At 43.1% G+C, this 17,287-nt stretch overlaps 1 protein-coding gene across 2 annotated transcripts in view; it reads left to right on the plus strand.

Moving 5' to 3' along the window:
- Window positions 1–15,606, plus strand: part of LOC126533075 (uncharacterized) — a 35,765-nt gene extending 20,159 nt beyond the window's left edge. For both annotated transcript variants that reach the window (XM_055071754.1, XM_050180293.3), the window contains exons 7-11: window positions 489–685; window positions 981–1,126; window positions 2,327–2,620; window positions 8,683–8,768; window positions 10,976–15,606. In XM_055071754.1, coding sequence (XP_054927729.1) covers window positions 489–685; window positions 981–1,126; window positions 2,327–2,620; window positions 8,683–8,768; window positions 10,976–11,184 — 932 coding nt within the window. In that variant the 3' untranslated portion in view covers window positions 11,185–15,606. The remainder of the gene's footprint in view (window positions 1–488; window positions 686–980; window positions 1,127–2,326; window positions 2,621–8,682; window positions 8,769–10,975) is intronic.
- The last annotated feature ends 1,681 nt before the right edge of the window (window positions 15,607–17,287 follow it).

Here is a 17,287-nt window from a genome sequence, read left to right on the forward strand (position 1 = left end):
ACTGTTTATTTAGGAAATATATATGAGAAAGCTCTTTTTCTGCTCTCAAATGAGGACACACTGGTCTTCTATCTGTGTTTAAATTCTGATCTGTGTGCAAAATCTGGTAAGACTTGTTTTATAAATATATTTCTTCCTAGTAAAAATGGTTGCTGGGGAATTAAAAAAGAAGGCAAATTTTAACCTGGACCAGTGTAATTGAATGAATACATCAATATTTGACTCCCTTAAAGTTAAGTGCTTGCAAAACTGGCGAAAAAAGAAGCCGTGGGAAGGCAGAATAAGTGGACACTGACTCAGTAATATTTTTTTCAGACTACCCACTCACTCGCACTCACGCTCATTGGCACTCATTCAAGTTCATCTCGACGGAGACATTTCTTTGTCTCCCTCTAAGAACTCAGAACTGTAAAACGAGTGCGAGCAAGTGTACTGGCCTTTGAAAAAGATTGTCTATGAACTCATGTATTGGTAATTTTCACCTATAGATGATTTCATTGCGAGCGACGATGACGAGTGGGACAACAGCTCGGATGAGTGGAAGCCAAAGAAGCGGCGAAAGCAGGTGGATGATTCCGGCAGTGACTGGGAGGAGGAGAACCGTCGGACCAAGAAGACACCACGCTACGCGGCCTCGGACAGCGACTCTGCCAGTGATTGGGAGCGTGCAAGCCGTAGGAAGAAGGTATGCTTGCACCAAGTCATCTTTACAGTGGCAGCGGCTGCTCAGAGTTTACAGCTGCTACGTCGGCAGGGGCATCGTAGGTCATAGTTTGTAGTTCTCATACGTCACAACAGAGAGTCCTACTGGGACAGATGTAAGAAGTACAGGAAATGTGCAGCTTTCTTTTTTTTTTTTTTTTTTCGTTGTTTCTTCTTTTATATGTGGGAATGCGTGAATCTGCATTCTTGTTGTACCTTTGCTATCGCACAATAAAAAGAATAGCAGTGCAGTGTATTGTGGCTGCTTTCTTGCTCAGCCTGCCACGAGAACACGGAACAGGCGGAAGAGATCAACGTCGGAGAGCGGCAGTTCTGAAGAGAGCGAGAAGGCCCCCGTTAGGCGAGGCCAGAGGCGGCAGCCAGCAAAGCGACCGAGCTGCAAGTATGGCAGGAAGTGTTTCAGGTGGGTCACAACCATCTCTGGATTGTTCTTTAAAAACTATGCAGGGGTGCTACTTGTGTATAGGTGTGCTAGCCTGTCCGTACGTACATCTGCATTTTGAAAAGAGAAATGTCTTTCCTTTGTCACACATTCCTGAAGATACCTTCCAGCATTTCTTTAAAAATGAAGAAAGTGCACTGTGTATACTCACACAAAGAAGTTGTATGCACTAAAGAGTACAAAGAAAAAGAAAATGGAAGGTTGAAGGCAGCTACAGATGCTCCACTAAATGCGTTGGAACTCCTCCTCGTTCCTTTGTAGCAATTTGCTACATTTGGGTGGATGTCTCATTCTCCCGTTATTAATAATCCTCTGATATGTGCACCTTTCATTAGTCAGCACAATATAAGTGGAATAGGAGGAAATATGTCAGTGAAAATTGTAAATTGTTATACATGTGGATAAACGAGTCATCATGAAGCATTCAACATTATTGGTGAGTAAACATATCAACTAAGTACGTACTAGCTGGTTCTGCTGTGTGTATCTTTTCAAGCACTGTAACCTTGTGTTTGTTCTATTCCAGGTCATAACTAATTATTTATGGCATGATACTGGCACCCAGCACATTCTTGCTTCTCTTGCCACTGTGTGTTGGCCAGCTGCAGCAAGTTCACGGTCGGGGGTTTACTCAAAGCCAGAAGATGCAACAAGCCGGAATTACTGAGAGCACAAAATTGTCTAGAGTGTGTTGTCTGGTTCCGTTTGATCTCTCGGCTTGGAAGTGAGAGGGTAGTTTTTTTCTACATGCATTGCATGCAGCTTCTTTTTTCTCTTCTAGTATCATCTTGTTCTCCTTCATAAGCTGCCATCATCGTCGTCATATTTTTGCATATTGACGCACAAGGAGTGGAAACTTTAGAAACTCTTAATAAACTCTAATATTAAATATTTGGTGGTGGACTAGTTGGTGATGCGTTCTTCATAGCAGTGTTACTGCGCGTACAAACGCAAGAAGGAACAGGACAGAGCATTGACATTCAACTCAAAGTCGGCACTCTGTCCTGTTCCTTCTTCGTTTCTTTTTTTTCCCTATGTTTATATGTGCTGTAACACTGCTACGAGTTACCTCTCGATAACTTTTCTTTCCTGGACCTCTGAGGCATGCCAATTCGCCAGCATTTTCTAATGGATGTCTCTGCCCATTATTTATTATTACAGAAAAAGCGCACAGCATCTGAAGCAGTTTAGCCACCCCAAGGACTCCGACTATGAAAATTCCTCGGGGGATGAGGATGAGGACAGGGACGAGGAAGACACCAAGGACCATGCTGACGGTAGTGATGCTGAGAGCGAGAGCGACCGCGGCAAGAGACAAACCAAGCGACCATCTGCCACTGCCCCAAGCAAAAAGCGTGTCAAGACACGGGAAGAAGAGAGTGACGGTGACGACAACGACAAGAGCGGGAATGAGGATGACAGACCCATGTGCCGATACGGAAAGGAGTGCTTCAGGTTAGACCGGCTGCACTGTGCGCTGAGCAAAAATGTTTGAGCAGGCACAGTTACATCAGTGTCACAGACTTGTAGGCTCGACTCTGTTATACCCCTGGTCACACACATGCTTTTGATGACCATTGAAGTGAATGACCGTTGCAAGTCGCAAGCTTTGTTTTGACTCTTTTGCACAAACTTGCACAACAAAGACAATGGAGATGACAAATCTTCACGGTCGTTTGTCTCGGTGGCTAGAGTGAAGGAAAATACTATACTGATTTTATGTAAAAAATGGAGTGTCACTGTTATAAGAAGCTCAGCTAGTACTACCGTATTTACTCGCATAATGATCGCACTCGCGTAATGATCGCACCCCTGAATTTTGTCATCAAAATTCGACTTTTTTAATTTCCCGTGTAATGGTCGCCCCCCGAACTTGCTGCAGCGATATGTCATGTGCCAAGTCTAGCTAATAATGATCGCACTTACCATCTGTGGAATGCTATGCAGACGACTCTTCAAGACAAACCAAGTGGTGTGCACGCACCAAACATTCTTAAGCAGATTCCCCATTTCATTCTTTTCATCACTTTCTGTACTTCCACGACAAAAAAGAAAAAAAAAAAGAGAGCTACAACCAAACTTGCCTTTATTATGTGTAGGCTTTATAATGGTTGTGGTCAACAACAAAAAAAAATGCGTCTTTCGATTCTTCTCATCTGCACTCGTGGGCACGCAACAAATCGCGAGCGGCAATGATAGTAGCAAAGTTTGCACTGATACGTTAAAGGTGTACCCTATTCATACGCCGACGCTTGTAACACAGCCAAGATATTCGCCCACCCTTAGCGGCAACATGCCGTGTTAGGATAGTAGTGAAGACAGATGCCGCAGTTTCCGCAGCATGCCTGCCATGTGTTTCTGTCACTGGCAGCTAAGCGCGCCCATCTGTTTCTGTCCCCTCTAAGTGGACATGGCTACGTTATTGCCGCAAACTTGCCGTTATTAACAATATTATTCATTACTCACACGGAAGAAACTGTTTCAACGCACGTAATGTACTCGCGAGAAGAAAAAAATTGCGTTCGGCTCACTCTGCCGGCCGCCGTTTTTGTTTTGGTGTCCTGCAGCAAACGCGGGACGAACATTTTTTTTTTCTTTTCGCGGCAAATTTAACCAGCGTAATGATCACACCCCTGAATTTGCATCAATTTTTCTGACGAGAAAGTGCGATCATTATGCGAGTAAATACGGTAGTTGTTTTAAAGGGGTAACAGTGCACACAGATAGGGACTGGAGAAGAGCAGGATACAGTGCTGGTCATGTTGTTCTTCACTCAGTCCCTGTCTGTATGCACTGTTATCACTTTAAGATGCTTTACCAACTAGCCCACCAAGCCATCCTTGAGTACTAGATGGTTCTAGGGGTTCTGCAGTCCTTTGAAAATAGATAAGTATAGTTGCATTAAGGAACATGAACTCTGATACAGGGACTTTCCTTTGCCATCCTAGTTTAACATTCTTGGCAACGACCATCTGTGTACATCGCTCCTACTCTTTGGCACACTTCCAGTGCCTAGTCTAGCAGAGTGAATTTGCATGCATTTAGTTTTCCATTTCAGAGGCTCACTATAAAGGAAGGCCAACACTGAATCATAATTGGGTGCCTTGATGTAGTGCTGAAATCTTTAATAGCAACACGTGAGCGCTTGGACTTTCAAGTACCGAAGCGTAGCGGTTTAAGCAAATTGTTGCTGCATAATTTGGTGTAGGTAGCGCACAAAAACAAAAAAACTAAAGGATTATGCAGGGACACACACAGAGTGGTAACTTCCGACTGCTCTTTAATTGACATGAACCTTGCACCATTTTGCACCAGGAAAAGAAATATTCACATAATTCCATATATCCACCACATTTCTGACCACTTGAAAAAAATATTGATGTGCTCTGATGTGACGGTTGTGTTGCTCTTCACCAAAGGGGCCTTACGACAAGCCCATCAAGTTGTGATAAGGCTTATAAGAACAAGTTTGTTGGCTGTGCAGAGCATCACATTTATCATGCATGTTTGTCATGTGGCCAGACTTAGATGCACGAACGATTGGCCCACAGAGCTTCACAACAATGCCGACATAAATAATGGTGGCTTTCTTGATCTTTATTGTTGAGTGGGCTGATAAACGAAACTTTGACAAAACGAGTATTGTTGGGAAAAGCCATATCCAGCTGATCAGAGACATCATTGAAACGGAAATAATTGGCAGGCTTGGTGACCCTTGTGTGTTTGAACCCTCAATTGCATTATCAGAAAAGGAAATGGAATTTCTGAGAGCCTGATTTTTAATGTTAGGTGCACCCTTACAATCAATCCTGTAGGATGAGCCAAGGTTCGTGTAAATAAAAAGGAGTTGAATGTTAGCACTTTCCAAGCTGGTGTCTATCTCTCCTTTCTATCTTTGTTTTTTGTGCGTTATCTACACACTTTGTATTTCATATGTTCTACTCCGGCAGCAACTGCATATAATGGTGCAACCGCGAGAGCCCTTTCTTGAAAGTGATCTGCGATAGGAACAGTCTGTGCCTCGACGGCTCAGCTTCGTATGTGCTGTGTTCTTGCCGCTCAGTTTGCATTGAAGCGGTAGGCAGCATGAAGGTCACTTCGCTCACTGCTGCGCTTCCTCGTGCCAGCGTTTTGACAGCGAGTGTCTGCCATCAAGTGTGATGTGTTCATGTTTGCCTGTGCACATGGGACGCCATGCTTGTTAATTTAGTTAGTTGGTGAATGTTTACAAGATTATACGGCCGATAAAACTACTATCTTTACTTCATATAGCTGTCTATTAATGGATACTTCATCTTTGCGCTTCAACGAAAGTGCAACATTTTTTTAGGTTGATTTTTTAATGTGAGCAGTGCGTAATCGTTGCCATTTGCGCTTCATTGGCCGTAGATAGCAAGCGCACAGGGGCGGTATTCTCGAGCAATCACTTTTAGAGATACAGTCGACTTCTGTTAATTTGGCCATGACGGGACCAACGAATTGGTTGAATTAACTGGCGGTTCAAATTAAACAAGACGCGGAAAAAAATGCCAACACCAAACACAATGCTGAATCATTTGGCAGCATTTTGTAACTTTTCCAACACGCCCTCAAATCAGACGCGCGTTCACTTTGTATGTGTCCAAAATAGAAAACTAATGTAGGAATGACATTAAAACTCCTAAGCAAAGTAGAAATCTAATATGCACTTAATTCTTTAGCAAGAAACACCGTAGCACAATGGCCGCCGGTTTTCTAAAGTCAGCTTTGCCACATGGTTTGTTGGTCAGCTTCACTGCAAGTCATACGTGTTATGCGGTAAAGCATACAATTGTTGCAAAGGCAATTTTGGTTTCGTGTCTTATTGCACTATGCAGGCAATTTTCGGCCCAATTTTCTTTTTAAAATAAGGAAAGCGTGCATTAGAATCGGGTAAATACCGTAATCAGACATGGTGAGTGCGGTTATTGCTTGAAAATCTTCCTAGGGTGGGCTGAAAATAGGCGTTTTTGACGAGAGATGATGTGTGTTCAATGCATTCACTGTCTTCTAAGGTCTGCTGAGACAGACGCTTCCACTAAAGGGGTCGTTGTCGGTGTGACTATAGGGTTCAGGTATGTGCATGCCGACTGGTCACATTTGAATTATCCAACGAAGGCCAATTTAAGGATAGAAATAACGAAAGTTTGGGCCCCTGGAAATGCATGGGCACCAGCTAGTACTTTCGGTGAGAATCGAATTGACCAACAAGTCGAATTACCGGAGTCGATATAGTGAAAGTCTACTGTGCTACTATCACTTTTGTGAGAGACTGCATGCGTTTGGCAGCATTTCTGGCACTGTGGGCAAATAGCAAGCTTTGCGCAGTGCCAGAAGCACTAGTGGCCGATTATGCCAATGCATCTGTTGCCGAGTCGCACGAAACCTCGTTGAAATGGTAGCATCTTCGAAAGTTATTAGCCAGGAATACCGCTCTAGATAATAGTGGCACACAAAGTGAACCAACAGCAACCTTTACAAGAACATGCTCTGTTGCCATTTTGTGATGGTGATGACACTACCTCTGATGGCTCTCACGGTAGGTTGTTGCTAGCGGCGCAAATGCGGTTTTGTTTTTGTATCTGACTGTAATGTGCAGGCAATCTCCTGACCCAGTTTCTCATAAAAAAGGTGTGCGTTAGGTTCATGTGGTAGCTGGTGAGCGCTCTGTCATCAGTGTCTGTCTGCAAGCACCCTGAAACGACAACTTATGTTCTTCATACTATGGACATAGCCCGGAGATCGGCCTTTAGCTTGTGCAGTGCATGCTTGTACCTTAGCTGACTGTGCTGGTGGTCATCAGAGGACAGGACGGATGGTATTGACTGGTTGCAGTGTCGAGCTCAGCTCCCACACTGGAGCCATAGAGCTTCTTGCAAAAATTTACTAGAGTAAATTCTGGTGCCAGTCTCTGGGGGAGTCGAAAGTACTGGAAGTTCAGCCAGCATGGGGATAATTGGTAGCACTAGGATTTGCCTAAACTTTATCCCTCTGGCTTCAAGCGACTTTAGGACTTTGCAAATTAATCATTTTCAACAAAATATTACAGTAACCCCTTGTTAACTGGAACTCTGATACCTAGAAATATTGGTTAAGTCAAAATTACTTTCGGCTGTGGTGTCAACCCGTGTGGTCCTCACACCTTACCTCCAAAAACTTTTGCTCCGGACTCTGGATATTGTGAAATTCCGGCACCATGTTTACCAGGGGAAAGGCAGCAGGGCAACATCGGCAGTGTAGCTTTTCACCTGGTGGTAGGTCACTAGCCTAGTCAATCCAAGCTCTCTCTCTCTATCTTTCACCCTTCTGTCTATCACCGCTAGCACATGCTTGGCTGCTTGCCAGGGCCTCGCACAGCAGCAGTGAGCTGGGAGTCGGAAGTATTTTTTTCCCTACCATTTAGGATGAAGTCAATGACGCATCAATATGGTCACAGCACATTAATCATGACATTGAGCGAAGTGATCAACACTTCTCAGCAGGTACTACCAGTGAGCTGCCCATGCATTGTGCCCATGAGAAGCCAGCATGCGAGCCCACGTTTCAGAGACATTTTGGCTTGATAAGAACACTCGCTTCTTGCTTGCTCGATGGTGACACGTAAATGCTCCATCATTCGTGGACGCCTGCTAAAGGTGTGAAAATTGCGCTCTTCCACAGTTCAGTTTTGTTTTTGAAGTTAAATTGTCCAGAAGTCAATAAGATGCAGAAAGTAGCAGTGTCAGCTTTTTGGATAACTGGAAACAGTTGTGTTCAGATGACTGCCTTCGAATATTGCATTAGCATCAGTCATATTTACTCTGGGCCAAGCATGCTGTTTTGGTGCAGTGGCAGCAATGCCTGTAGACACCGAGTGTATGGTGCCAGTGCACGCGAGAGTGACAGAGTATTACTGGCGGCATTTTGAAAAGTCTCCATGGGGTCTATGCGCGACCAGTGGGCTTCTATGTTTGTAATTTCGCTTATCTCGAAAGTTTTTCTTGAATTTACAGCTTCCGAGTTAATGGGGGTTTACTTACTTTATAAATGCAACAATTCCCATTTGTTAAGCATTTGCACAGAGTCTTACTGCCTTCGTGTGTATAGAAAAATATGATTGCTTGAAGATTCAGAAAGTTCCAAGTTTAATGAGCGAAACCTAGAGCACACCTGAAGCTACAAGCACAAATACCAGACTGATCCACATACTATCCATGACTCCCATGGTAGCTGAGCGATTGAAGCACCAGATTTGTTTCTAGTGATTTCGGCAGGGAACTCTGTATTTAGGACAACAAGGATTGCAGGGGGAAGGAAGTGCTCTGGGATATCGCCATTAAGTGCAGAGCGCGTTGGGGTACTTGCCACACACCTCACATGACAGTTTGCCTGGTCTGTCCTCGACGGTCTGTTGTTGTGAGGCTACTCTGATGGACTAGCACTATGTTCCAAATAGTGTGTGGGGATAGGGCTCACTACTCTGTGGCGATTACTGCATTGCGTGCTGCCTCATTTCGCAGGAAAAATGCCCAGCACTTGAAGAACTTCAAGCACCCACCTGCAGCCAGTAAAAAGAAAGAACCTACAAAACAGACGAGCAAGAAAGGTGAGTGTGATGAACAAGCACCAGCTTGGGATCAGGATGCTGGGGTGTCGACTTTAGATTGCATGGCATCATGTAGCATTATGTGTTTGTGCCTTTAAAGGGGCACTAAAGAAAAATACTTGTCTGGACTGTATGAGTAAAATTACTCTTGTAAAATTTAAAAAAAAGTTACCGTGTTAGGAAGCTCGGTATAAGCCAGAAAAGACACAACTACGAAAGGCAGGAGGCGCCGCTGCCTTGAAGTTTTATTTATTTATTTATTTATTTTTACCCTCAGGGCCGAAGCATTACAGAGGGGAGTGGGTAGAGAATAAACACAGTGCGTAGTAACATAATAATAACAAAGTAATAATGAACATAATAAACATAATATCACAAAGCATGGTAAGGTATGGTAAATCCTCATTATACAATGTTAGCTAAGGCATATTTAAATCGGGTATTATCATTAATGGAAACAATGTCGGAAGAAAGGTGATTCAAATTTGTGAAGTTCGAGGTAAAAAAGAGTAAAGAAAGGTTTTAGTATGGGGGACATGGCTCGATACCAACCTTAAAGCGATGGTCAACACGGTTAGATATATCATGTGGCTGAAGAATGAATTTGTCATGGAGGGTAGGGTGATAGTAAAGCCGATGGAAAAAGTTCAAGCAAGAATGTTTTCGGCGGGATGCTAGAGATAGAAGAGATATAAGATGGACAAGATGGACTGCATCATATTTTAAAGCCAAAGACTGAATATAGAATGCTTGAAGAACTTTTACAGATATACACGCATGCACGCACACGCACACACTGACATTCCTGTTGCTGGAATTTCATCGCGAAATTCAGAAATTGAACTTTGCTGTTTCTTTTCATATTTAGTAATCAACCTGCTACCGTGAAATGAATGAACATTCAGTTTTTTAAAGACTACTTTGTCAGACTAAACTGATTAGTGTTTTTCTTTAGCGTTCCTTTGAGAACAGCAGCAAAAAACTACAGTTTAGTTTCATGTTATCGTAGTAGTGCTAATTGTTATGTATAGCTGCAAAATTTCCTGCAAAATGCGCAGATTCATTCAGGGATTGCTGTACTACAGCATACATCAACATCATTGTTCTTTTAGCTGTTTTGTTGTGACACTGCCGTAAAATGTTGCTTTGGATACACTATATTTACTCCACATATTTTTAAAATTTTGTTTTACAGATCTATTACGCTGTCTAAAAGACTTTTAGTTTTAAAGGAACAAAAGCTGCCAAAATGTGAGCTGTATTGCAGTGGATTCCTCCAGTTACCTATATTCTGCCTATATATATTCTGCCACTACTCCAAACTATTGGAAATCCAACATCTCAAAGTGGATATTACTGACATCGCTGTCCCAAAGCAAAGCCAACCTACTCTGGGCACTTGCTTCCCAGGAATAACGAGGTTATCACTGTTAATTGTGGCATTGGCTTACTATTACCACCTGCCTCCATGAAGAACCTCCAGTCTGCTCCCACAGCCGTACTACGTAATATACATTGTGCATCGCTTTGGAACTATTAGAAATGTCACTTCGAAGGATAGAGCACCATTATGTGGCTGTTATAGAGAAAGACCTTTGAACTTCGTGACCTCTCCATTTCTTGGAGAACAAACCTGTGGCCATTGACAGTGCAAACATGTTATTGTTATCTGCATCCATGCAGAGTACAAAAAGGTACTGCACAAAACAGACGAAGAAGAGACATGGACTTGCACTAGCTTAAACTGACTTTTTCAGTCTGAGGTCGTCAATATAAACATGTTACCCCACATACCCAATGAGGCAGCACAAAATCGCTATGAGAGAATAAAAACTGTGAAATATGTACAAAATCATAGTGCCATTGCAGCAGTGCCGTTTAAGAACGTCGCCTTGCTACCAAAGTATTACGAAACAGCCCGGCAACAATTTTACTAAGTGCTAATCTCTATTGCTGTCTTATGGTGCACACTACATTCACAATTGGCTCGAAACTTGCAGGAATGACATTTTTTTTTTTTAAATGAAGCCTCCTAACATTGATGACCTAAAGTGAAGCTACTGCACTGAACACACTTTATTTGCTGGGAGAACAGACCTGTTGGCATTGATGGCATGTTGCTTTATTATCAGCAGCCTCTAGTGCATCAGCATGACTTTAGAGCTGCATCATTTAATGCCAGAGTGTGCACCTTTTGCCTTTGGCAGCTAAGTCCCGAGGAAAAACCAAAGGCTCGTCTGAAGATGAAGAGGTGAAAGAGGAAGCAGCATCAGGTGACGAGTACGAATGGAAGGATGAGGACGACACTGTCAAGAAAAGCAACGAAGAAGACAGCAGCAGCGAACAAAAGAAAGCAACACCTGCCAAGCGGAAACGTGCCACCGAGCGCCTGGTTGCTTCAGCGGCTGACGACTGAGAGTGCCCTGGATACGCTGTTGTGGTGTGAGTGGTGTGCCTCTGTGTGTAGCTACGCAGTGTTCTCTCGCATTTGCTTTTTTTTTTTCGTTGCTTTCTTTTTTCGTTCATCCACTCAAGTCCTGCAAAAGTCACGCTTCTTCACTGGTGGTGTAACGTGCTTCTAATGTCTACCTGCCCTGCCTACCTACCTGCCTTCCCAGTTTTGTGTAATGGAACTTGTTGAAGTCTTCAGTCCTTTGCAAAGTTTGGACCAAGGAAGTGCCCCCTGCATGGTTGATGAACTCGTGCTTCGAAAGAAAAAAAAAATGATGCGAACATTCAAGCGGTAACATTGTGCACATCTGTCTATGCTTTTTTTCTTTATCATTTTCATCTCCTTGCTTGTACCATAGCTCACCATTTTCTATCCTTTCCTTTTACGTTAGAGTTAGCATCTGGCTTGTTTTGTTCACCCAGTGGTGTTTCGAAGCTCACACCAATAAAAGTTTATTATAACTTTAGAAGGCCATCATCACTGTTCAAGGATTGCTCGCACTTAGCTAGGAATGAAACCATTGTGTGATAGCTTGCTAGGGTGGTTGCGGATAACCTGGTTGCACAGGTAGGGATCTTCTAAAGACAAACACTGATGTAACGAACACAGATATGTAACAAATTACTGGATATAGGTAAACGAATCAAATGTTTTTCCCCAATATCAGCATATAACGAATATTAGATAACTAATGTAGTATTTCCATGCCGGATGTGGCTTTGTTACAGTGTGGTTTTACTGTACTAGCCCTGTGGAATACAAGTATCTTCATGTGTGCAGCCATCGTTAACATGACAAACAGGGCTAGGTAGTCTTGTGTTTCAAACTTCAGTGCTCTGGCATTGCACACAAAGCAACTGTTGCAACCTAGGATGACATGTGTAGCACATGTCTGAATTCAGAAGCGTAGACTGTTGGGCCAGTTGGTGCATCATGTAGAGTCGTTGAGCTGAAGTACGGGCAGGAAGAAACGGGGGGGCGACAGGACAGATGCTCACTTACAACTGAAGTTTAATTAAAGGTTTTCCAGGAAGCAGAGGGCAGCACATGCGCAGTCAAAAGGCTGATACAGAGCTCAAGCGCAATCACATGCCAAAAATACTAACGCCCAAACAGATATCTAATTTCTTTATCCGTCAAGGCAACTGATGGGACACATTGCAGATTATGAATATACCGTATTTACTCGATTCTAAGCACCCCCTTTTTTTCACGATCGCGATGCCCAAACTGAGGGGGGTGCTTAGATTCGAAAAATCTAGGATGACTGTCCCCCCCCCCCTCCCTCTTTTCGCTGTGACATCACGACGAGACGGGAGCGAGAAATAACATTTTATTTTGCAAACATTCAAAAGAAAAATCAGTGCACACAGTGAACCCACCGCTTGTGTAGGATGCTCAGTTACTATCACTGCCACTCTAGCACCGCTTGAACCGCCACTCTCGGTATTCCACAGCAGGTCGTCTTCCATTCCGTCAAAGTGGTTTGTGATCGAGCAGTTCTTAAATGACTTGACCACAATGTCCGCTTGGGACCCGCTTTCAAGCGTCCGAAATCCACTTTGCGATGGTTGATGGGGACGCTTTGTGTAGCTTTCGCCATATATCCATACAGTCCGGCTGTACGGCGTACTCGCGCCGCGGACGCCGTGCCACCTCGGGACTCCGACGGCTCCGGCTCGATGACAGAGTGAGCAAGCGCGCTTCTTAACAAATAGGGGGGTGCTTAGATTCGCATGCAAACTTTTTCCCCAATTTTTTCACTAAAATAGAGGGGGGGGGGTGCTTAGAATCGCGAAAATACAGTATCTGGCCAGCCTAAATAATTTCTCTTGCCAGTCTGTCATTAGACTTGTTTAAAATGGATGCATTTCTAAATAGCGGAGTGCAACCGCAATCTTTGATGTGTGCAGGTAGGTGCATACCGCCCGCAACAGCCTTTAAAGACACCGAGTGCTCCCCGAGTCGGTTGTTTATACACCGACCCGTTTGGCCAATGTAAACTTTACCGCAGCGGAGCGGAATCTGGTAAACAACCTCAGTGGCACAAGTCACCAGGGTGTTTACATGCCTTTTCTCACATGCTCTCTAATACGCAATCGGAGGGAAACGAAAAATGAAAAAAAAAAAGCATGTGAGAAGAGACATGTAAACCCCCTGGTGACTTGCGCCACTGAGATCGTTTACCAGATTCCGCTCAGCTGCGGTAAAGTTTACATTGGCCAAACAGGTCGGTGTATAAACGACCGACTCGGGGAGCACTCGTCGTCTTTAAAGGCTGTTGCGGGCGGTATGCACCTACCTGCACACATCAAAGATTGCGGTTGCACTCCGCTATTTAGAAATGCATCCATTTTAAACAAGTCTAATGACAGACTGGCAAGAGAAATTATTTAGGCTGGCCAGATACACACACAGTCTGCTCACGTGTCAGTGCCCCGTCAGTTGCCTTGACACATAAAGAAATTAGATATCTCCTTGGGCATCGGTATATTTTTGCATGTTATTATGCTTGAGCTACCCGCCATGGTTGCTCAATGGCTATGGTGTTGGGCTGCTGAGCACGAGGTCGCGGGATCGAATCCCGGCCATGGCGGCTGCATTTTGATGGGGGCGAAATGCGAAAACGCCTGTGTTCTTAGATTTACGTGCATGTTAAAGAACCCCAGGTGGTTGAAGTTTCCGGAGTCCTCCACTATGGTCTGCCTCATAATCAGAAAGTGGTTTTGGCATGTAAAACCGCAGGAATAAATCATAGTAATAATTATGCTAGAGCTCTGTATCAGCCTTTTGACTGCGCGTGTGCTACCCTCCGCTCCTTGGAAAACCTTTCATTAAACTTCAGTTGTAAGTGAGTGTCTGTCCTGTCCACTCCATTTCTTCCCACCTGTATTTCCGCTCAACGACTCTACATGTCTGAATGTTGTCTTTTAGCAGAGAGCTTCAGCGAATATGCTGCATACATGTCATCATTACTGTTTTACTGGTATTACTGTTTTACTGATGGGACAAATTTTTTTTTTTTTTTTTTTTTTTAACGCGAGGGCAAATGCCTCAGGGCATACAGGGGTATGCGATGGGGGTGAATAAGGATGATTAAATGAAAGGACAGATTTGCAAACAGGAATGCGGGTGGTGACACCTTGTGGCACCTTGCTCAGCTATACTGCATGGGAATGGGTGCATCCTGTGGCAGCGTACTCTTGTCTGGTGGTGTAAAGGTTCTTGTGATGATGCAAGCTTCCTAATATCGTACTTCTCCCTGCCAAGAACTGTCTTGCAACAGAACAGTCCAGTCAGTTCTGGTTTGCACACACTGGTACTACATGTCATCACCAATGCTACTGTTCATGTTTGCATCTTAAAACGGCAGCACTAAAATGTATGACCTTCTGGCTGAAACTCCCTGTGATAACGCTCGCTTTACCTTTAATTCTGACATGCACAGTGAACTTCTAGAAATGGGTGAATCTTCAAAGTTATAGGATGTCCTATGACATAGATTGTGACACCTTGTAGCCTTGCGGGCTGGTTAGTCTTTCCAAAAGGGGTTTGCCTTAATCACTAATCCTGAGAGCAGGCTTGCCACATTTTTCAAATTACAAGGTTGAGAATGGGAATCGCTGTGGGCAAATTTGAAATATGAAGAGCATTACAGGAGCAGACATTCAGTCAATGTTCCATGTGGATAGATAGCTGTTATGCTCGGCAGGCAGTCAAAAAAAAGTTTTTTTTTTTCTATTGAAACTCCCGCTTTTGCACGCATTGACTGTCCTTTCATGTAGGTCTGTTGTTTTGCCGAAGAGAGTTGAACCTTGTCATGTCAGATTCATTTGTGCCATGTGGCCATTTATGGCATCTTGGAACACGTAGCAAATGTGCATTTGAATCTTGAAGAAAACATTAAAAACCTCATTTGCCCATGCTAGGTGGATGGTCAAGGTATTAACTGAAATAGAGCTCTTACCTTTTTGAAACCAAACCCTTTGCCAGAACCTAGCATGTCAATCTTCCTTCTTTTTTCTTCCCCCGTTTGGACAATAGCTCTTCTCTGCCATTGAATTACCAAGCTCTGAATCTTGTGTGGACGTGCCAGATATTGTTGATGGAAGGGAAATGTTGAAAATTTCAACTGATGGATGAGGCCATTGAAACAAGCAAGATCATCTGGGAAAAAAAAAAAAAAAACCTATTATATTGGATTTTTAACAGGTCTTTCACTTGACAAGTCAAAGCGTTTGTTTAGCATTGTATATGTTAGGTTTCTTGTGCTTGCTAGATGATTTTACATGATGCCTCAAGTCCACACTCAATTCCATTTTTACTGTGAGAACTTGTCCGGTAGCACAATGGTGTTAACACAGTGATAAATTTGCACAAACGTGACACATGTGTCTGTGTGAAATATTATAAGCCAGTACTTGGCAGGGAAGACCAGATTCAAGCGGCAAACATGTAAGTAGAACACGGCACTAAGAAAAACTTGCAGACGCTTTACACCTTGACATTTCTTAGTACTTGGAAAGTGCTGAGTAGTAACCAGTTAGCCAAACCATGGACATCAAGGTCTGACAAGCATTTGTATTTTCTTGAAATCGTCCTGCTTGACTCATTTCGGTTTCATTTGTAGCCGACTGTCATCACCTCATTCTAGCACCAACTTAGTGACACACACACAAAAAGAAATGCGCACAGTGCAGCGACAACTTTGTACGCAGGCAGTGCGGTCATTTGTGAGGTGCCACAAGTGAGCACTATGTGCACACAAGCGCAACTTCCGTTGCCATAAATGTCACGCTGTCAGCATCATGGAAGGAATCACTTTTCACTATTGTTATCTGTGTGGCAGTGGGAGTGGTGTAAATAAGTCGTGGTGTAATGCAAGCACTTGCCTGTGAAGAAGGCATAGTGAAATAGTTTTTATTTATTCTTCTAATATTACACAGGCTTTTTTTTTTTTTGCTTTCTTGGCTGATCTGTGCACAATTTCTTCCCCTATAATATTGTTTTTTGAGGGGAAGTGCTTTAGAAAATAGTGTGTTGGTGTGTTCACTGTCTGAAAATTCCGAGGGACTGTCAAGCCATTGACTACTACCATTCACCCCTATCGTGAAGCTTTCTGTACATGAATTTGAGACGAGTCTCTTGGGTGTCGCAGTTCTTACGTCAACAAAATTTCTGCAGTAAAAGAAAGAATATATATATATATATATATATATATATATATATATATATATATATATATATATATATAAAATTTACCAGGCTAAACACAAAATGCTCAGGTGTTTGCTTTCTAATTGGGATGAGAGAATTATTCAGTCTGTTCCAATTATTCAATCTGATATGTTTGGGCAACTGGTATCGTGCACTAGGAACAGCAGTGGTGCGGTCACTACTGTAGTTGTGGCTTTGCAAATATTTTTGATCAGTAGGAAATGCTAAATGCTTTTGATATATATATAAAAGTGGTGCATTCTTTAATCTAGTAGAAAAGAAATACCAGTTAATTTGTGGTGCTTTTTTACAACCCAGCACATCCTTGGATAACATTTCACTGCATCTCAAAGTGTGACTTTCTGGGCTGTAGATATCTTGGCCAAGGTTAAAAACAAATATCAGCATTGATTGTGTCATTGTGAATGTATTATTTCATTGACATTATATTTCTCCCCAAGTTGAGAGTACCTGTGCCTGCTTTTGACCGTTTACATGGCTAGAAGCCAACATTGGTCATATAGCTCGGCTCCTTTCGTACCACACCTGCTTCTGGGGTGCTTGAACGACTAGACAGTCTGCACAGGTACCAACTTTGTGTCATTTTTGTCTATCGAGTTGCAAGGGTAACAGATGGCATCGTGCACCTGATGACAATGCCGCTCTCTAGTTGTTTGTGGCATGTTTCATGTCCATGAAATTTCTAAGGGAAGAGTGTTTTACAGACCATTTACATTTTTCTTTTTTTTACGTGTGTATATATGCAACATGGGCAACAACTTTGGATTGTTTTTGTTCTTGTGCAATTCTGTCAGTGATGGCAGATTTAAATTCAATGCGAAAAGTGTCT

This window comes from Dermacentor andersoni, chromosome 7 (genome assembly GCF_023375885.2).
Source record: "Dermacentor andersoni chromosome 7, qqDerAnde1_hic_scaffold, whole genome shotgun sequence".
Classification (NCBI taxonomy): Eukaryota; Metazoa; Arthropoda; class Arachnida; order Ixodida; family Ixodidae; genus Dermacentor; species Dermacentor andersoni.